The sequence below is a fragment of the Equus asinus genome, chromosome 3 (assembly GCF_041296235.1).
Source record: "Equus asinus isolate D_3611 breed Donkey chromosome 3, EquAss-T2T_v2, whole genome shotgun sequence".
Lineage (NCBI taxonomy): Eukaryota > Metazoa > Chordata > Mammalia > Perissodactyla > Equidae > Equus > Equus asinus.
Genome location: NC_091792.1, coordinates 93,680,311 through 93,698,920, shown reverse-complemented (window position 1 = coordinate 93,698,920; position 18,610 = coordinate 93,680,311). Strand labels below are relative to the sequence as shown.

Genomic DNA, 18,610 nt, shown 5'->3' with positions numbered 1-18,610 from the left:
AAATGTTGTTGTAGGAACCAGATCATTCTCAGCGATTAATTTTTTTTTAAATGTTGTAGAATATTTCTGCAGTTTCTTGTCAGCTGGTCTTTTTCACCAAATCTATCTCTTTCCTAACATCAAGAGGTGGTAAAGCTTTGCATGTAAAAGTCACAACAGTAATAGTAATAATAATGAAAATAATAATAATTTATACGATCCTTACTGGCTGCCAGGTACTGTACTGAACACTTTATGTACACGAACTCCTTAAATTCTCAGAAGAACACTGTACAGTAAGTATGGCTGTTCCTCATTCTTAGTTAAAAAACTGAATTGCAGAAAGGTTAAGAAACTTAACCAGGGGCCGGCCCAGTGGCGCAACAGTTAACTTCGCACATGCCGCTTCTCGGCGGCCCAGGGTTCACTGGTTCAGATCCCAGGTGTGGACATGGCACCACTTGGCACGCCATGCTGTGGCAGGCGTCCCACATATAAAGTAGAAGAAGATGGGCACGGATGTTAGCTCAGGGCCAGGCTTCCTCAGCAAAAAAAAAAAAGGAAGACTGGCAGTAGTTAGCTCAGGGCTAATCTTCCTCAAAAAAAAAAAAGAAAAGAAACTTAACCAAAGCTAGCTAGGAAGTGGCAGAACAGAAATTCAAACCTAACCCATCTTTCATACCTGTGAAAATGCATACAACTCAATAAATAGCGTTTGTGTATCACATCCTCACCCTCTTTATGAATACTGAAACAGAGTTAGAATGCCTTCCAACTGTTTCATGAAACAGCATTGATGTTAAATGTGGCCTCTGTGCTCTATTTGGGGCACATATTTTGTTGGTGTGAACATTATCTGAACAAGAACTTGCTAATAATTTGAGCAGTTGTAACTTCAAAATCTTGATGTCTATTACACAGATCACTATTAACCTTGACATTCAATTCTTTAAAGTTTCAACTTCACGGTTACATGAGTAATTTTCTCTCTCAGAGTTATGACAGCGTTCATACGCTCTTCCCTTTTCATCTGGTACTTTTGGAAACATGTGATAAGACAGCTTGCAGCATGATTAATAGATTAGTACACATAGCATTTCTCTACTCTCCTGTCTACTTTTCCTGAAGACATTACATTCTCTTGCAGTTTCTCCTTTATCACTCTCCATTTGCCTCTATTTTCTTCCAATGAAATTTACTTTTCTTTCCTCTCATCTTTGAATTTCCTTCCCTCTCTAACATCATGTGAGTCACTTGAAAGCTGCTTGAGCTTAGATCTCCTGGATGACTTCTAATCATGGAAATTCTCATTATTTGATACTTCCATTTACTTGGATTATAGAGACATGCCAAAGTTTATTTTGCAAAACAGTCTTCTCGGTCCTGGCAGGAAACCTATCACTCCATTACAGCTGTGCCATGTATCTGTAAAGAAACGTCATTTTACTTTAAATATATGTTCACACGCAATAACAAAGGCATTAATTCTAAGGGTATTGCAGAAAGCATAGTTGGCCACTGCTTCTAGCATCTTCAGGATCTGTCTTTCCTAGTTGTGACCTCAATAATACATTTCACAGAGTCATGAACTGTCCTTGTCCCAGGGTCAGGATTCCAACGTATTCACTACGACACAGAAGGAAAACATGTTTCCCCTTCTATAACCAACGGTTCCAGTCTAGATGTTAAATACGTGCTTGCTCTTCTGTGTATTAATTGAACCCTTCTCCTAGACTTTCAGGCTCTATCAGATCCTTCTCCTAAAATTGTGTTGTTGCGATCCATGCCCCAGCATGTCAATATTGAAATGTTTGAGGAACAGGTTCTAGCCATTTTAGTACCCTAAATCTCATCTTTCTATCCTTCAAAGGAATTTTTCATAAAATGTTGAAACAAATTTAAAAACTCATTGATAATATTCATTAATACATTATTGTAGATTCTAAGCAACTGTCTCTTTTATAGGCAACATAATTACCAGTGAATTGCAAGTGCAGACTTTATGACTCCAATTAGACTGTAGGCCGCAATCCATTAAAAACAGATTACACACATTACGTTAGATGTAAAGAAACATAAATGTGCCACATGAGTCGAACTATCAAAATAAAGGAGGAGAAACACTTTCAAACAATTTATGTTTCTCTAAAATTTTTATCAACATAATCTAAAGTGCTTTCTTGAAAATCATCAGAGGCAAAAATTCTTATACTTAACTTTCACATATATATAATCATACTTTCTCTTACCTACTTCATTATTTTATTTCACCTGAAGAACATCTTAGAAAGTACCTCCCAAGAATAAGAGACTGGAAGAGACTCTACAATTTACTCATAAGAGCATTAGATTTTTAGTTTTAAGAGTATTATAATTAAACTCAGAAATATTAAATTTTAGGGATTTTATTTTATAAGAATTAAATCAAGTGACAAAAAATTAATTCAAAGCAAACTGAAATTTCAACATCTTTGTAAAACTGCTTAAGAGAACAGATCTTAAGAAAATGTCGTCAAGGACTGTTCCACCTCAGTTTCCACGCTTGGGAGACTCATTTCTCACAGAAGTGTCTTCTCTGACATTTTTGAATGCTTAAGGATAGGGTTAGTATGAAAAGTCGCTTTTTAAATATATGTCTACAAAGTTTCATTCTACCTAATTTTCACTCCCATCGGTCAGATCTCATTTCTCCAGTGAAAAACAAAGGGATAAGAAAGATGTTAGTTGAATCTAGCATCTCTGACATGGGCAAGCACACTTGAAGCAGAGGAGAGGAGGCTGAAGCAGAGCCAAAGTATGCTGGAGCAAGAATACTCGGGGACAGAGAAGGACACAAGAAAACAAACCAACAGAGTATTTCAAATAGAAGGTTAAGAACCAATGCAAAGTATTTTGAAGGTATCATGTAAAAGAAAATGAGATCATTTAGCACAGGTATTCTAAGAAGTTGAGGAGATTCTGATGTTTTGGGGAAAGGGTAACATGGCTGATAGTAACATTTAAAAGATGGACAAAAGGACATTTCCATCAGGAGGCCTAGAGAACACACACGGGCAACAACAATACCCCTTGCATGGCTCCACACAGAGAAAAAGAAAAAGGCAAAGATGTGAGAAAGTGATTGGAGAGAAGATATTAAGTGGTAGAAAAACAGTACAAAAATAACAAAGAGTTATGCTTCTGAGAAGATTCTTAAACTATGTCTGCATTTAAGATACACCTTACCACGGTTGTCAATTTAGAATCAACCTGAAATATGTTCTTCTTGGAATACCCAGTTTTTCTCACCTAATTCATGCAAGGTTTCACAGAGCCACCAATGGCCTGGGAAAGTTCAACAATCAATATGTTCTCAGTACCACACTACTAATGGCAGGCATCTTATCAAGAAAATAGAGGCAGGGGCTGGCCCCGTGGCCGAGTGGTTAAGTTCGCGCGCTCCGCTGCAGGCGGCCCAGTGTTTCGTTGGTTCGAATCCTGGGCGCGGACATGGCACTGCTCATCAGACCACGCTGAGGCAGCGTCCCACATGCCACAACTAGAAGAACCCACAACGAAGAATACACAACTATGTACCGGGGGGCGTTGGGGAGAAAAAGGAAAAAATAAAATCTTTAAAAAAAAAAAAGAAAATAGAGGCAAAGCAACTTGTCGTCTATGACGTTTTCTGCTACTTTAGCATCAGGAGAGGCTAATAATTAAACAAAAGGAGGAGATGCTGGTGATGTCAACAATTTAACGAAAACAAAAGGAACTGTTTCATGGACAGCTAAGGATTGCTGGACTAAATCACCATCTCTCATAGGAAATCCTGAAAAGAAATGTGTCTAAAGCCTAGGTAGAAGAAAATAACTTTTAGAAGGGAAGGAAATAATTTTGTGACTTAGGAATTTTATGAAGGTCCTTCGTGTGTTCTTTTGGGTTCTAATTCTCTTTCAGTTTTCACTACTAAGCATCCAGTTACTACGACATTTTTGTGGAAGGAAAGTAAAATAAGCCTGTGCCTTACCGCCTCCACTTCGGCAGGGTCGTACCACACATTGATGTATGGATGCTGTAAGGCGTCGTCCACAGATATCCTTTTTGCTGGGTCAATCACTAGCATCTTTGACAACAAGTCCCTGGCTTGGCTGGCTGAAACGATGAATGAGAAAAACAATTAGTAAAATTCTCATTTTGGCAAAGAAATTTGTTGGAGGGAAAGGAAATTAAGAAAACAAGACCAACTAGCACCTTCTTTCCAAATGTCAGGTAACTTCAAGTGATTAGGGAAATGCATAGTGGAAGAAGAAAATATTTTTTATTGATCAGACTTGCAAAAGTAAAAGATAGTATACTATCCACTCACACCAGGTAATTTCCTTCATGTTGGTGAGAGCGTAAATTGGTACAGATTTTTTGGATGCGAATTGGGCAGTATCTATTAAAATGTGAATACCTTCTGACCCAGCAGGTCCGCTTTCAGGTAGACAGCCTAGAGAAACGATTGCACATGCTCATGAAGAGCATCCAGGAAGGATGTTCGCTGTAGCATTGGCTGTGGAAGGAAAAACTTCTCACAAGAGTTTACATTTCCTTCCATAGAACAATGAAATGAGCTATGGCACAACTGCATCATGGACTTGTTTGGCAGTCCAAAAGAAAGACGTGGATCTATATGTACTCACATGGACATGTTGTTCAGTGAAAAAAGAAGTTGCAGGATGATCTGAAGATCATGATGCCATTTGTGTAGTCTGCCCCTTCCCATTAAAACAGCAAACATTTCCCTGCCTCTCTGTGTACGTATACAAATGCGTAGAAAATGTCTGCAAGGTAACCAACAAACTGAAAATAGTAGTTACCTCTGAGGAGGGGAGAATATGCACATGTATTGCTCGTATAATTAAAAATAAATTTAAAAGAATAAAGTTTTTAAAAGGGAGGAAGTTAAAGTGGGTGGAGAGTGCTCATTTAAAAGCTTTTCTGAGCTGGGAAAAGAGATAAAGCAATGTCCAGAGGGAGGCAAGGAGGTGAGGGGTCACTTTTTGAGGAAGGGAGAAAGGATGAAACTTGAACAGGAGCAGAAGCTTCAAGGAGACAGAAGAAGGGGTAGATTTGAGAGAAAGAATCCACAAGACGTAGTAATCAAATCGATGGGGGGATCTAGTTAAGTTTATAAAATAACTAAATGTCTACTGTGTGCCAGGTACAGTGTAGCTGCCAGGCACACAAAAAGAAAATCATCTGGTGATAATCAGTAAGTGCATTTAATTACATTGCTAAAGGACATTCAGTTTTTAATCTCTAAAAATACATGAAATTTTTCAGAAAATGTAGTTCCAAACTGATCTGAACGTTTTACAGTGAAAATATTCAATTTGTTCCAAATATATGATAAAACTTCAAATTAAAGAGAACAAATCTAGATTGGCTTGCTAAATTAGGAAAAAGGCAATGTGTTTGAGTCCATGGAAATGTAACAATTTTTATTTAGCAATTTTTCTGATTTTTAAGGAAATGCAGGTTAATTATGGAAAATTTAGAAATTACGTAAGACATAAAATCCAGAAAAACCAACTTTCCCCACCATCTAGTGGCCAAAACTCTCCTTATTGGATATTCTCTTCTAGTCTTGTCTATGTATTTTTTCATAATTTTTATTATACTACAGTTAAAATGTAGTTATCAATTTTTTCACATGTTCTCAGACATTAATATTTTCTTGTGTTTTTATGTTTTAATAAATACACTTTTCATGTATTTATTAATATTACTTACTTATATACAGTCATGAATCACTTAACAACAGGGATGTGCTCTAAGAAATGCATCATTAGGTGATTTCGCGTTGCGTGAACATCACGGAGTGTACTTACACAAATCTAGATGGTATAGCCTACTACACACCTAGTTTATCTGGTAAAATCTTATGGGACTATCCCCCAAATATGTAGTCCATCATTGACCAAAACGTTGTTATGCGGTGCATGACTGTATTTATAAAAAATCGCTAGTTAAATGAGACTGTAAGACTTTTTATTTTTATTAGTAATTTTTCTGGGGATCTCAATTCTAGATATTTGATTTTTGATTTCTGCTACTTTCAAACTGAAGCTCACAAGAATAACAAAAGTACAGAAATATTTATACATTTACTTTCAATATTTAATCTTTCTCATTGCCAATGACCCCCTGGAGGCCCTACAGAGCTGTATTTATTTATTTCATTGATCAAAGATCTCTTTGATTTGTAACTGATTTTATTCCTACAGTCACACACCCCCGTCCCATAGATGCAACCATCAAACCCACCCATGTTTCTTTTCTTAGAAAGGGTGTGGATTGGGGTGGGCTCCTCATCAATAGGGGTATGAGCTACAGTAATGCCAAATCATCTAAGAAACACGATCAATACTATTTGTAGGGAACAAATTAAGGCAAAGGAAAAAGTTTCCCTTCCTCATCTTTTATTCTTTCATTTGCAAGTAAATGTTTTATGCTTTTTTTAATAACAGTAGAATAAATTCTTTCCTTTGATTATTTGTATAATTCTTTATAATTTTCTAATTTTATATTAAAATTATAATTAAATAATTATAAATATGTAGACTAGTTTGTCTTTTGCAAATATAAGGTAATCATAGAGGTTCAAATTGGATTAAAAAGCCAAAAAATAAACTCCAGTATGATGGAATTATATTTTGAAGCATGGTATTTTACTTAATAGTTTTTCTACAAGTCCTGTTTAAATTATCTCCAATAATTTAATCAAGGCCTTCTCATCTCCATATTGTTACCCTACAAAAGTGTCTTCATATGAAAAGATTCCTTTTGCCTGACACATCAATTAGCACCATAAAGACATCAAATCTTTAAAACCTCTGCTTAGAGAACAAGCTCTTCTTCAATCTGCGTATAGCCAGGGTTGATCTTAAAAACAGTAGATTTAGTAATAATTTAATCTGTTGCCACTCAGCAAGCAGCTAAGGGAAGAAACCCAACTGTGCAATACAAGTGTCACAAACACAGAAACAATGCTGCACATTTAAAACTCACCAGCGGAAAGCTGGGAAGAGATGCTAAGACCCTGGGAAAGAGCAGCGCCACATTTTAGTTTCTCTGTCTCATTTCAGTCTGTATCAGCTATAAATTAAGTGTAGCTAACTAATTGCCTACCAAACATTTGGGGTACAATCTCAAAAGCATGTATCCTTTTCCTTTTTGGATAATGTATAGATATATTTTAAATAATAATTATTGCATTAATTATTACTTTTATATCTAACAGTTACTGATCATTTACTGTGAGCCAGGCACTGTTCCAAGTGCTCGACAAATTATTTAGTCAATTAATCCTTCCAATGACCCTCTAAGGTAGACACTTTCTGCCTTCATTTGTTACAGGAGGTACAGAGAGATTAGACAACTTGCACAGGTTTACACAGATTTCAAGGAATTGAGCCCAGGCAGGGGGAAAAATCTAATATGTCTCAAAATCAGGTTCTCTGGAACTTCCTAAATTAAAATAAGAATGAGCCTATCATTTATATTATACTTTACATATTGCCAAATTTATTCCTTGTCTCCAATCCTATGACAGCCATTATTATCCCAGTTTTTTAGGTAAAGAAAATAAGATTTGTTACTAAAGTTCATAACTGCAGAGATAGTAGTAGAAAGAATTGCTTATTAATGAAAGTGTTTATATGGAATATAAAATGTGTAGGTAAAATCTCTTTTGTCATTCTAAAGTGAAAAAATGGTAGTTAAGCATTCCATAAAATACAAATAAAACTCAAATACCTGCATCTTTAGGATTTTACAACCAAAAACTTGTGTTGAAAATATTTTCCAGGTAATAAAAAGAAGTGGAACAATAATTTCAATGCATATTACATTGGTCTTTTAAAGTTACACTGCAAAATAATTTCAAGATGATAAATAAGCCCAATGAAATAGTCAACCCACACCACCGTCACACACCTTATTGCTATCCTTCCCTCTGAACATCCAGACAGGTCTAAAATCCTTGGCCACTCCCCCTTTGTAAGAAAGATCTTTTAAAGATACCTTTCCTTAAATTGAGGTGGTTCAAGTTAAAGACAGGAGTTTTTACCATTCACTTATTCAGCCCGTCACCCACACAATGGTTCTGAAGTTGTCCCTGATGGGCGTACCTTTGAGTTTATTGTGCTCGGAGTCCGCTGGGAAGAGGGAATCTGGAAAGAGCTTGGGGAAGGTGAGTCCTGCATACTTGGGCCGATTCTCCACATAGTTTCTTACTGTGGGTTGCAATTTCTTCATGAATTCCGGACAGGGTGTTCCTAGTTGTTCAATTACCTTGTTCCACTGGTCAATATCTGAGAATTGAATAGTTAAGGGCAAAAAGAAGTGCAGGCCACTAGCTCTTGCCTTTAACTAGTTGGGGGACTAATCTGCTTCTCAGAATCCTGAGCAGTCGTCAATACAACTGGAGTTTTAATAAGCAACAAAAGACAAAAATATAAAATCAGAATTGTTAGGCAATGAATACTTTTGGAATTTTAAGTTCGCTTCTGGAACATATACACTTTTGGAGAATTAGCATCATGTAACAAAATAGGGTATCATGAAATACCTCTGGGTTGTAAAGATGAAAGGTATTTAGATAACACAAGAAGGATTTCTTATATTGAGACAAACTTCTACATAACCATGTGATTAGAAGAGAAATAATGACACATAATCATATTTTCATGACATTACCTCAATCATTTATTTTGTAAAAATGACAAACAAATATTTTATAAGATTCACTTACATCTTTCCTAAATTTCTTTTAAGGTTTTTTCTTCTTTTCTCTACCAAATAGGAAATTTCATGATCTATTAATGTTTTCTACTCATATGCATTATATGTGGGATCAATAATTCTTCACCCAAGGCTTAAAAAATTTCTATCATCAAAGTAGGCACAGTTGTTCTTACTTCTGATAGTAGTGCCCTGCATCCTGAATATTGGTTTCAATGAGATATGATGGGAAACATAGGATACTCAGTTTAAGACAACAGATTTCCATCCAAGTGTATGTGTTTCAAAAGTACATTAAATATGGAGAAGGCTACAAAAAAAATTACCTCTCTATGAAAATTAATACCCTCCAAAATTGGGGAGTCTTTGACAGACATACACACTGATTGAGATTTTCTTTTTCATCTATCATTAATATTTGATATATCAGAGCCTTGAGAATAATAGACACCACCCACGAGAACTCTCCAGAACCAACTGGAAGAAGCTGATTTCCAACAGATTTCCTTGCCATGTGTCCATGAATGACAGAAGCCTTAGAAATCCTTAAATCCAGTTTCACAGGCACTGCTCTCTCCCATGATGCTTCAATCTACAACGCTATTCTTCAGGGTTAAGTTAATTAACTCATTTCTGTTAATGTAATTTGTGACAGTTCAGGGACCTTACCATAATATTACTTAATTGAGATTTGTAAAATCTTTACCCCTAGCTATTCAGTAGGGTTGGACTAAAAAGATTGAAAGTCCTAACAGAAGACAAAATTAACTATATTCAACAAAAATAAATATATAATGCAAACAAAGTAGACAGGAGATTAAACAAAGATAGAATCAAGCTAATTTGCAAATCTTCTTCTACCTCCCTTATAATCTGGCGAAATAAAATTTAAATTATTACATATCCCCTTAGTTATTGGGATAAAAAATATATGATTGTGTAATATCAAGAAATAAAGTGAGAGTGGGAAAAACTGAAGAATATTCCTTTAAAACAGTAGGGAGAATTAAACAAGAACATGTTTCAATAAAAGGTCACATAAGTTACCACGTGCATGAAAATACAGTAGTAAGTCAGAATCATTAGAAATAAAGAAACTAAAAAATTACAAAAGATTAGAATTGAAAGTTACTCAGACAAATACTTGTGTTAGTACCATGGATATAGGTAAGCTATAACTACTTAGTCATATTTAAATAGAGAGCATTAATATAGTTAAATAAATCTCAGTGCTTACATTGTGAAGTATGAGAAGAGGTCTTCTCTCTAATACAGTTAGGTTATCGTGCCCTACCAAAGCCATCATTTAATCATCGGTCAACCCTCCTTAGAATTCTAAGGACTTGCTGTCAAGCTAAAAATAAGGGCAAAGAAGCTGTCAGATTTTTTGTAAAGGAATCATTTCACAAAATTGGAAAAATTCTCCTAAGACACTATTATATTCTAGTTAAATTTAGCTAAAGTTAGTCAGTAAAAAAATTACTTGCTTTTTTAGTAGCATTCCCCCCCAAAATTCCCTAGTATTTTTACAGTCAAGTTTAAGGAGAGTCAAATATTCTGGAATTTGTTAAACAAGAACAGCTAAAATGTTTCTTTTTTAAAAGTTATAATTAAAGTCTACGGAAGCACACAGTGTACCATCCTACTTTAGATGGGTTTTTAGATGAAACACTACTGTGATCCTTCATGTAATGGTTTACAAAAAGGGAGGCAAGAATCTTTACCAATTAAATAGTTGAATGTTTTAATTGCAAATATGTGGTATAATCATCTTTAAAAGTATGTGCGTTTATTTTAACCAATCCATTTCAAGTTCTTTCTTCCTCTAAACACAAATAGTTATGTTTAAGCGGTAAGTGCTTGTTTTCCAGACATTCACAGGATTGTGACATGAACACTATATCCAACTATACTTAGATCGCCACATGATTTTTCTTTATAATCATAATTAACCAAAAATAAGCCAATACTGAAAAATCATATCTCCTGGCCCCAAGTCCAGAGCTTGTTCCAAAGATTCCAGTAAGGAAAAGAGCAAGTTTAAAACCGATGTGGTAGAAATTGCTTTAATTTGGCCATGAAATTGATGGTATATTTGTCACAAGAAATTCCCCTTAAAGAATGTCTCTGAAATTGCTTCCCTAGTCTCTCAGGTCAACATTTTCACAAAAAACAATTAATTTTGTTAATATTTTAAATAGAAAATAAGGTGATATATTTTTAAAAGAAATTTTTTTAAATCATCAGATTTCCACAATGATGATTTTTTAAAAATATATAAAATATTAGCTAGATTTTTATGATTATGTACTAATGTTAACATAGCAAATATTTTTTAAAAAGAATGGCCAAAATTATTTTTGTAAAAAGAGTCATTTGCTTTAGAACACTCGTAAGTGGTCTTTTTCATACTATATGAGTCAAGATCTAAATATTTGTAAATTTCTGCCTGTGCTGTTATCAAAAAAACAATAAATATATCTTTTTATATTTTTGCTCTGCTATTTCAGAAATTATTACACTTACAGTTACCAAAAGCATTTAACAAAAATGGGAAAATGTCATCTAATAGAAATTGACAATTTTCTCATTTAAATCTAAATTCACTATATAAAAAGTCACATTACAAAATGTTTGATTTTATAGAGTATGTTGACAAGATAATGCACAAATATTGGCTATTATTAATGCCTTCAATAAATAGTATTGTAATAGATGACTAAAACAAAGTAAGTGTGGATTGTAAAAACGAGTATCTGAAATCCTAAGATTGAAAATTATTCTAGTTAATTTTATCAGTTAGCTCAGAACCTACATTTAGGCACTCCTTTAACTTCCTTGGTTGAGAACTTTCTAAAATACGTCACAAACTGCCTTGAACGTAATATACAAAAAATGTCTTCTTTTCTGGGTATGAACATAATTTATACTATGCACATTAAAGAGTTGTTTAATGACCTCATTTTGCTGTGCCCTTTGAATTACTGTATCTTCTTTTTAAGGTTTTTTCCATCAATGATTACCTTTTGTTCTCATGAATACAGTTTCCAGAGTTGACACCTGCATAGATTCAGACTTGCTTTCTACTCTGCTCCAAGCCTTCTATTTAACATTCTGTGCAAAAATTTTCTGACATCTATTTGCAACTTAAAGAATATCACTGTTTGTCTCCAAATTCTTAACTACATTTTTACAGATAATGTTGCCTAAGAGCACTGTTTGTTTAGAGCAGTTTCAGGGGAGGCTTTTTTAGATTGCAAGCCAACCAGCTGCCTTGGCACGGTGTTGGGTATTATTGTGTGGCTTTATGCTAGCCCTGTAGGAAAGAACACTATAATCAATTAGTAATGTCTGCAATGAATGTACAACAAGGAAGTGAAGGCATGCATGCCTTCTGTTAGGCATCATGATATTAAACTGTGGTTCCGAAACTTGAATATTCATTACATAGGGAACTTACAAAAATATAGATCCCTTCCCTCTCCTTATTGGTCTAAAGATTCCGAGTCCGTAGGTCTTAGATGGTATCATAAAAAACAAAAACACCAACAGTAATTGCAATCCAGTCACCTCTGGAATACATTTTGAGAAATACTAGCGTAGAATATACTAACACTCTCTTGTGAACTTCTAAGTTCAGATTTAAGAATAAAGTACTAATACGTTTCAGTTTTATGATGTAAATTAGAATAGGATCAGTTTCACCAAAAGATTATTCCACATTTATTTGCTATGGAAAACTTAGGGGTCGTTCACCCAGAAATACTTCAGGGAAAGAAAATTTTAATATTTATCCCTTTTCTCTGTGTTGCTTTCCTGAAAAGACCATAAGAAATAATAGTAAGTGGTACACCTAGGGTTCCAGCAGGAGAGGGGGCTGCCTATCATCATCAAGGGAAGGAATGAAATCACGTGTTGCTATCACCTGTGGGTGCTACTTACAGAAAGTGCAAAAGCTATTCAATATACAGTTCAAAATATTGGACCATATATTTCAGCATTTATTCCATATTTGCCTATGATAGAATTTGCTCTATCTAAAAGTAAAAGTACTTTTACTTTTGAGGGCAATTGTAAAGATCCGGATAGAAGCATATAAATATACATATGACAGAGTCCTGGATTCAGATTTTCATGGTAATGTCTTGAGTTGTTTTGATAATTTAAAAATATTTTTACCTTTTTTATTTCAAAATATTCTTTTCCTATCAGTAGTCCCCCTCAAATTCTAACATGAAATATGAACAAGTGACAATGCACAATTGTAGCTAACATCTGTTTTCATAATAAATGAGCACAGGAAGAGGAAATATTATAAGCTAAAATACATAAAAAACTCAAAGCGACAGTCTAAAAAGGCCATTTGTTCCCTGGCAGTAGATTCTAATGGAATGCTGCGGGACACAGAATCTCCAAAGGCTGATATTTGAAGCATGATGTACATGGATTTCAGCACAATCTATGTCGTCTTATAAATCTATTTATTATTGTAATCTATATTTATTTGCAAAGCAAAAAATGGAGAGACATTTGACATATAAGCAAATGCAATGTATATTAATATGTGTCACAATGGTAGAATTTTCATTAACCTCTCATTCGCACAGGCCCCTTACAAGACCTAATTTCATATTTGCGATGCTAATTATTTTTTGAACACAACACCCTCACACAACACCTTGTATGGTGTTCTGGTCTCACAAAGGCTGGATCTGACTCGATCTGCATTTTGAAACTAGCAAGAGGCCTTGGAGATCATGTAATTTGACACCCGTATTTTATAGCTGAAAAACATCAGCGTCCTTTTAAAATTAGTAAATAAAATGACTTTAAACAAAGGAGCTAATACAAACAGCTCCTAACACTAGCAGAAGTATAGAATTCTATTTAAGCGGAGTTTTGGTGACACTGTACTCTGTATTGTGAGACCCTCTCAGGAAGATTACATCCATTTCTGGGTACAACACTAAATAAAAGGGAGTTTAAGGAGGGGCACTCAAGCTTATATGAGGTCAGGTCAAAACAAGCCATATGAGGCATCGTGACAAAACTTTTTATGTCTAAACTTAAAAAGGAAGGGAACAATCGTTGCTTCCCATCCCAGCACTTTGATCCCTCTTATCCCTTAGCCATCATCACCTTCCAACATACTGCACCTTTTATTATAAATTTCATGATGACAAGGATTTTAGTCAGTTTTGTTTACTGATACATCCCTGGAGACACAAAGTGCCTAGCACATGGTAGGTGCTCAAAAAGTATTTATTGAATAAATGAATATCTGCTTTATGTCCAATTAGAGTTTTTTCATGGAGATGATGTAAAGAATAGGAGAGAGAAAATATTCAAAGAAACAAAAGCTGAGAAATTCCAGTGATTTGAGATAGGTCAGAATTCAGGAAACGCAGTGAATTCCAAGGTATATAAACAAAAAGAAATCCATACCTACTCACATGGTAGGGAAACAGAAAAATAAAGACCAAAAAAAATCCTAAATGAAGGCAGAGAAAAGGGACAGACTATCTCCAAAGATGAGTGTCACACTGACAGCTAATTATTCACCAGCAGTACTAGAAACAAAAAGCCAGTGGGATAACACCCCCAAAACGCTGGAAGAATATAAATATCAACCTAAAATCCTATATTCAACAAAACTATCTTTTGACCAGGGAATCCCAACCAGAAAGCAGAGCTTTATCATCAAAGACTCCCACTAAAGAACTTCTAAAAGGTGTACCTCAGGAGGAAAGAATACAATCTTAAAATAAAGGGCCAAATTGCAAGAAGTAGCGGTAAGCCAAGAAAATGATAATCATAAGAATGAATCTATACGAACTCTACCTGCATGCAATAAAATTATAATTCTGTCAATTTATGAGGCTAAACAAAGAGAACTAAAATACTGGCCATAGGTAGCATGTCTAAGTTGATGTAGTAATGATCTAAATTAGCATGTGCTGAGATCGTTTTGTGTTCAGAAAAAGATAAAAATTGTCTGAATTAAAATAGCAAGTCTCCACAAATTAAACTATAGATTCAATACATTCCAATATAAATACCAATATGGATATTTTTATAGAAGTTAGCAAGCCAATTCTAAACTGTTTATGGAAGAGCAATGGTTGCTTAATAACGAAAATACTTCTGAAGAAGACAAAAAAAGGAGGGGTATTTACCCCACCTAATTTAAGTGCATAGTATGCATTTGTGCTCATTAAGAGAGAGCAGTAATGGTGTAGAGCTAGACAAGCAGACCGGTGGAACAGCATATAGAACCCAGAATCCAACATTCCTTTCCCCAAAGTGTGGAAACTTATGACAGAGACAGCACTATAGATCAGTGAAAAATGAATAAGCTAGTCAGTAAATGGAACTGAAATAAAACAAATTGGATCCCTCTTTCAAATCACACACAAAAATCAGTTCGAAGTGAATTAAAGGCTTAAACGTAAAAGGTTAAACTAAAACATTCATAGTAAAATTACAAGAGAATAAAAAGGCATCAAAGGATTCTTAAACAAGACATAAAAACAGATTGTAGAATTGCTATAAAATAAAACAGGAAAATAATCTAAATACAGGGAGAAGATATTTGCAACACATAAAACTGACAAAGATTAGGTGCCAGAATATATAAAGAACTCCTACTAACCAATTTTTAAAAATACAATAAAAAAAACTATTTTAAAAAAACGAAGGACACTTTACCAAGAAGAAAGAAAATACTAATGATGAATAAACACAGGAGAAGATGTTTAGCCTCCCTTGTAGTTAACAAAATGTACATTAAGCTCCAATGAAATAGTATCTTATATCGAAGAGATCAGTAACAAATTTAAAAACAAATCTGGCAACACCAAGAGCTGATGAGGATGTAGAGTAGACAGTTATATTTAGATACTGCTACTCTGGAAATCAATGTGATGTTACATAGTGAAGTTTAAAATGTGCACGCCTATAAGCCCACGCATTTTTGATAAGAAAACCTTGCCCATGTTCTCCTGGAGATGTATATTCATAGCATCTTTGTTTATAACAGCAAAAACAAAAACTGTATATATTCCAAAGTCTATTTACAGGAGAATGGGTTCACTGTAGAATATTCATAGACTGGAATACTATACAGTCATGAAAATTAATCAACTATTTCTAAAGCATCAACATGGATAAATCTCAAAAATATAATGTTAACTTCAATAAAAAGCAAGTCACAAAATAATAATGATAGTACAATATGTAAAACACATAAAACTAAACCATCTGTTGCTTAGGGATAAGTATGCATGTGGTAAAAATACAAAGAAAGTCAAGGAAATTATAAAAACATGCATTTAGGACTGTGGTGACTTCTGGGGTGACTGGAGAAGAACACACAAAAAGATTCAAAGGTATTGGTAGTGTTCTATTTTTCAATTTGAGTGGTAGTACGTGTGTTCATTTTATTGATCTTCTTCAAAAGCTATATACTTAATATTAATTCACTTGTATAATATAAAATATTTTATAATTTTTAATGTAAACTGTCTTCTGTGATGAAATTCATTACAAGATCTCCCAAAAGAAAAGCTTCTCAATAGCTGAATTCTGATTCTTCTGTAGAGAGTTAAAACATTTGATTTGAATAAAATTCAATTAATATGCAGTTAAAAATACATCTACTAATAAAGTAGCATATAAATATATAAAATTTTAAGAACTGTTTTTGGATACCTAAATTTATCAGTGCTAAAAATAATGTGTTGAATTTTTTTTAGGTATAACAGAAAGAATATAAGACCTTATTCATATTTTAGGTTTTGTTGTTGAGTTGGTTTATATATTGAAGAGATATATGTCGCTCATACCTTCATCAATCATTTATTTTGAGAGTGTTTTCATATAAGTGACGATATGTTGATTAGAAATAATATGACTCCTTATCATGTATTGTATAGATGTATAGTAGACATATTGTATATGTCTAGCTCCATTTAATAATTTTATTGCCTCTTCAGATGTCTTTTCTAATAATAGGGAATTTTAAAACATAAGTAATCAGTCTTGCATTTTATGAGTTTAACTTTATGATATTCAGTGTTGAAAAAGACTGATTTAAACTAACCAACATGTTTGAAATCATTAAAAGACCACACCCTACACTCAGAAAATAATCCCATTTGCCTTCAGGAAATTTACAAATATATTCCTATATGAGAGCTCCAGAAATAACTCAATATAAAAATATTAAGTTCAGGCACTGAAAGGGCATCTAATATGCGACTTTAACAGCAACAGCTGAAGGCTTTACTCATAACGGATTGTGATACCGGAGTTAAAAAATGATCCCCAAGCAACTTCTTCCAAGAAATAGATTCTAAGAATTGTTAACCCGTATTTAATAACTCAGTTGTGGAAATCTGATTTGATTTTCTTTAATAGAAAATGTAAGGAAAGCAATGAAAATCAATCATTTTAATTTACAGGTGGCAAATATTCATTTCAGTCATCAATTATTCAACCACAATGAACTTCTGAAAAAGCAAAGAATACAGAGTTAACAGATTGAGTCTATTTTCATCAAATGTCTAAAATTAGCCAGAACTTAATAACTGTTTCATGTTTATGTCCAAAGGCGAAACTCAAGTTTATAATTCACTGAGAATCAAAGAAATCTTGTTTCTTGGAAATCTGAAAGAATTTAGTTTTTATCAAGCCAACATACTTTTAAATAGCATTAACATAAACATGAACGTGGTAAACTTATAGACGTTATTTAATAAAATGTATGTGCAGAAGACAAAACTGCAATATAGACAGAACAATGTTTGCAATAATCATGTATTATACATAAGACTAGAAGAAAGTTTTTAGTAAAAATAGAAATAAAAACAGTGTAGCTTTATTTTTAACTAAATAAAACATTTTAAGTTAAACTCTTGCACTCAACAAAAATTGAGTGCCTAATTCAGTCACTTCCTAAACTGATCCTTTAAAACACAGAGAATATACGTATAAAACTATATACATATATATATCTCCATATATGTAATACATTAATCCCCAAAGCAAATGGCTAATCGAAATATGGTTAGGATAGACTATATTAGTAATTAAATTCACTTTAATTATACATTAAAACCCCATTATTATAGGTTCAATTTTCTTTTTGAATTTTGATCATTTAAGCAGAGGTTTTATCTTCGGTATGGTGAGGACACAATATTTTCCTAAGTGACTGAGTGTAGGCACATACTTAACTAACCCATAAATAATCACACACCGTCCGTATCTGTTTAATACCGTAAAGCCTCTAGAATCTATACTTGCTGATCATTAGCTGCCTAAGAGCAGATCACTTTCGCTTATCCAAGTGATATAAATTTGTTTCTTCAGATATTTTATATCATTACTAATTAATGAGGTTTTAATTATTGCACTTGTTAATAATGTGGAGAAAATAAGAGAAGGAATTGGAGCTATTATTCCTAGAAATGAAGAGAAAAAGCAAAAAGAATTTCAGAAGAGGTCAATCAATTGTAAAATGAAATTCACATGCATGCTCTCTGAATATGTGTGAAAATAAACTTATTGTATTTGTGGGTGAACATAAATCTAACAGATTAAAGATTTTCATGCCAAGTGAATATTTCTTACCATATAAAACCATAAATCTTCAGTCTCAAAACTGAAAGATTTTGTCATTTATTATCTAGCTATGAATTTAACTTAATTTCAAAACATCTACAACGAAAAAACAATAAAAAAGAGTATATCACTCTTATTTGTTTCATAGAATTAAAGCAGACCTGTTGATATCATGTTGAATGTTTCATATTTGACACTGTGTTATCCATGTAAGATCTTGCTAGGAAACAAGGTT

At 33.6% G+C, this 18,610-nt stretch overlaps 1 protein-coding gene across 32 annotated transcripts in view; it reads right to left on the bottom strand.

Annotated features, from left to right (window-relative positions):
* MAPK10 (mitogen-activated protein kinase 10) overlaps positions 1-18,610 on the bottom strand; it is a 300,681-nt gene that overhangs the window by 42,088 nt on the left and 239,983 nt on the right. For all 32 annotated transcript variants that reach the window (XM_014854142.3, XM_070505438.1, XM_070505440.1 and 29 more), the window contains 2 exons: positions 8,139-8,321; positions 3,989-4,113 (listed from right to left, as the gene is read on the bottom strand). In XM_014854142.3, coding sequence (XP_014709628.1) covers positions 3,989-4,113; positions 8,139-8,321 — 308 coding nt within the window. The remainder of the gene's footprint in view (positions 1-3,988; positions 4,114-8,138; positions 8,322-18,610) is intronic.